At 37.5% G+C, this 1,289-nt stretch overlaps 1 protein-coding gene across 1 annotated transcript in view; it reads right to left on the reverse strand.

Annotated features, from left to right (window-relative positions):
* LOC107577812 (type I iodothyronine deiodinase-like) overlaps positions 1-898 on the reverse strand; it is a gene marked incomplete at its 5' end in the record, with an annotated part of 1,370 nt that extends 472 nt beyond the window's left edge. The window contains 3 exons of the mRNA XM_016263844.1: positions 7-149; positions 482-681; positions 843-898. Of these exons, the coding sequence (XP_016119330.1) occupies positions 7-149; positions 482-681; positions 843-898 (399 nt within the window). The remainder of the gene's footprint in view (positions 1-6; positions 150-481; positions 682-842) is intronic.
* Positions 899-1,289: the final 391 nt, after the last annotated feature.

Here is a 1,289-nt window from a genome sequence, read left to right on the forward strand (position 1 = left end):
CCCAGCGACTTAAAACTGGTTTTGTGGTCCAGGGTCACATATATAAATGCAACCATGAATAGAACACTTCCATTTTTTCCCCTTGATTTAATTTTTTCCAGAACTTTTCGAACCTCTTCAGGGTTGTACCCCCAAGGTCCGATGCCACCCTGTTAGGAAGAATAAAAATGTATGTGAAAATCCTTCCATACTGTGGAATATATTTAGACTATACAATACACTGGCAATCAAAAATGCAACAAAAGTAAAAGAACAGACCCAAGCGACTATAAAAACCTTTGCCTCATGCTGTTCAACTCGTTCCAAACCTTTCACCTCTACAAACACGTGCAATCTCTTACTGCAAGAGGAAGAGTGTGTGTAAAAGCCTCTGCTTTCACTAGCAACTCTCTACTGCTCTCACGAGAGCTGTTATGAAGCTTTGGAAGTATTTCCTGTACTGTGTGCAATGTGCAGTTCGTCTACATTGCTAAATGCTCACCTGATAGAAAACGTTCCCACTCTGAATGACATAGAGGCGCTCAGGCAGAGCTCCGTATTTGCTGGCAGTGATGTTGGTCATCTCATCCACTACCACAGGGCAGAGGGGATCTTCTTTGACCAGGGTCTGGGCTGCAGCCAGTCTCTCCTCCAAAGTTTTGAGGACGCTGATGTCGACGTTGTTTACAAAGGCCCAAGCATCTATAACAAAACAGAATAATTTTGCTAGTTGCATAACATTTATCACTTAGTGCTCTATATGTTAAGTACTCTACAGTGCATCTGGGCATAGATGATATCAACCCATATTAAAAGCACAGATGCCCTTAAGTTCTAATTAATTGAAATATAATTGTCATTACCAGTTGCATGCGCCTCTGCAAGGTAAACCACGAGGACGGGTTCCCTGTGAAGAAGACTGCATCAGTAACAGTGTTGGATGTAAAGTATTACTAAGTAATTAATTATAAATGGTAATTTAAGTAATGGATTACTCTTAATTTTTCTGTAATTTAATTACAGTTACTTTTGATGTAATTGTATTAAATGCTGTTTAGACTATAGAGACAACTATTTTTAATGCAACATCCCTTTTAATACTTTGGTCAGTTCAAGAATAATTGATACAATTTTATATTATTTATGTGAAAGAACTGAAAGAGCAGTTTCATGTCTATCAGCGTATTGTTTAACTGGCTGAGGTTGATATTGGATTTAAAAAGTTATTCATAATAGGCAATGCAATACTTTTAGAGAGAGTAATTAGTACAGTAATCTAATTACACTGTTGAAAATGTAATTAGTAGCTA

The sequence above is a fragment of the Sinocyclocheilus grahami genome, unplaced genomic scaffold (genome assembly GCF_001515645.1).
Source record: "Sinocyclocheilus grahami isolate Dianchi unplaced genomic scaffold, SAMN03320097.WGS_v1.1 scaffold7344.1, whole genome shotgun sequence".
Taxonomy (NCBI): Eukaryota; Metazoa; Chordata; class Actinopteri; order Cypriniformes; family Cyprinidae; genus Sinocyclocheilus; species Sinocyclocheilus grahami.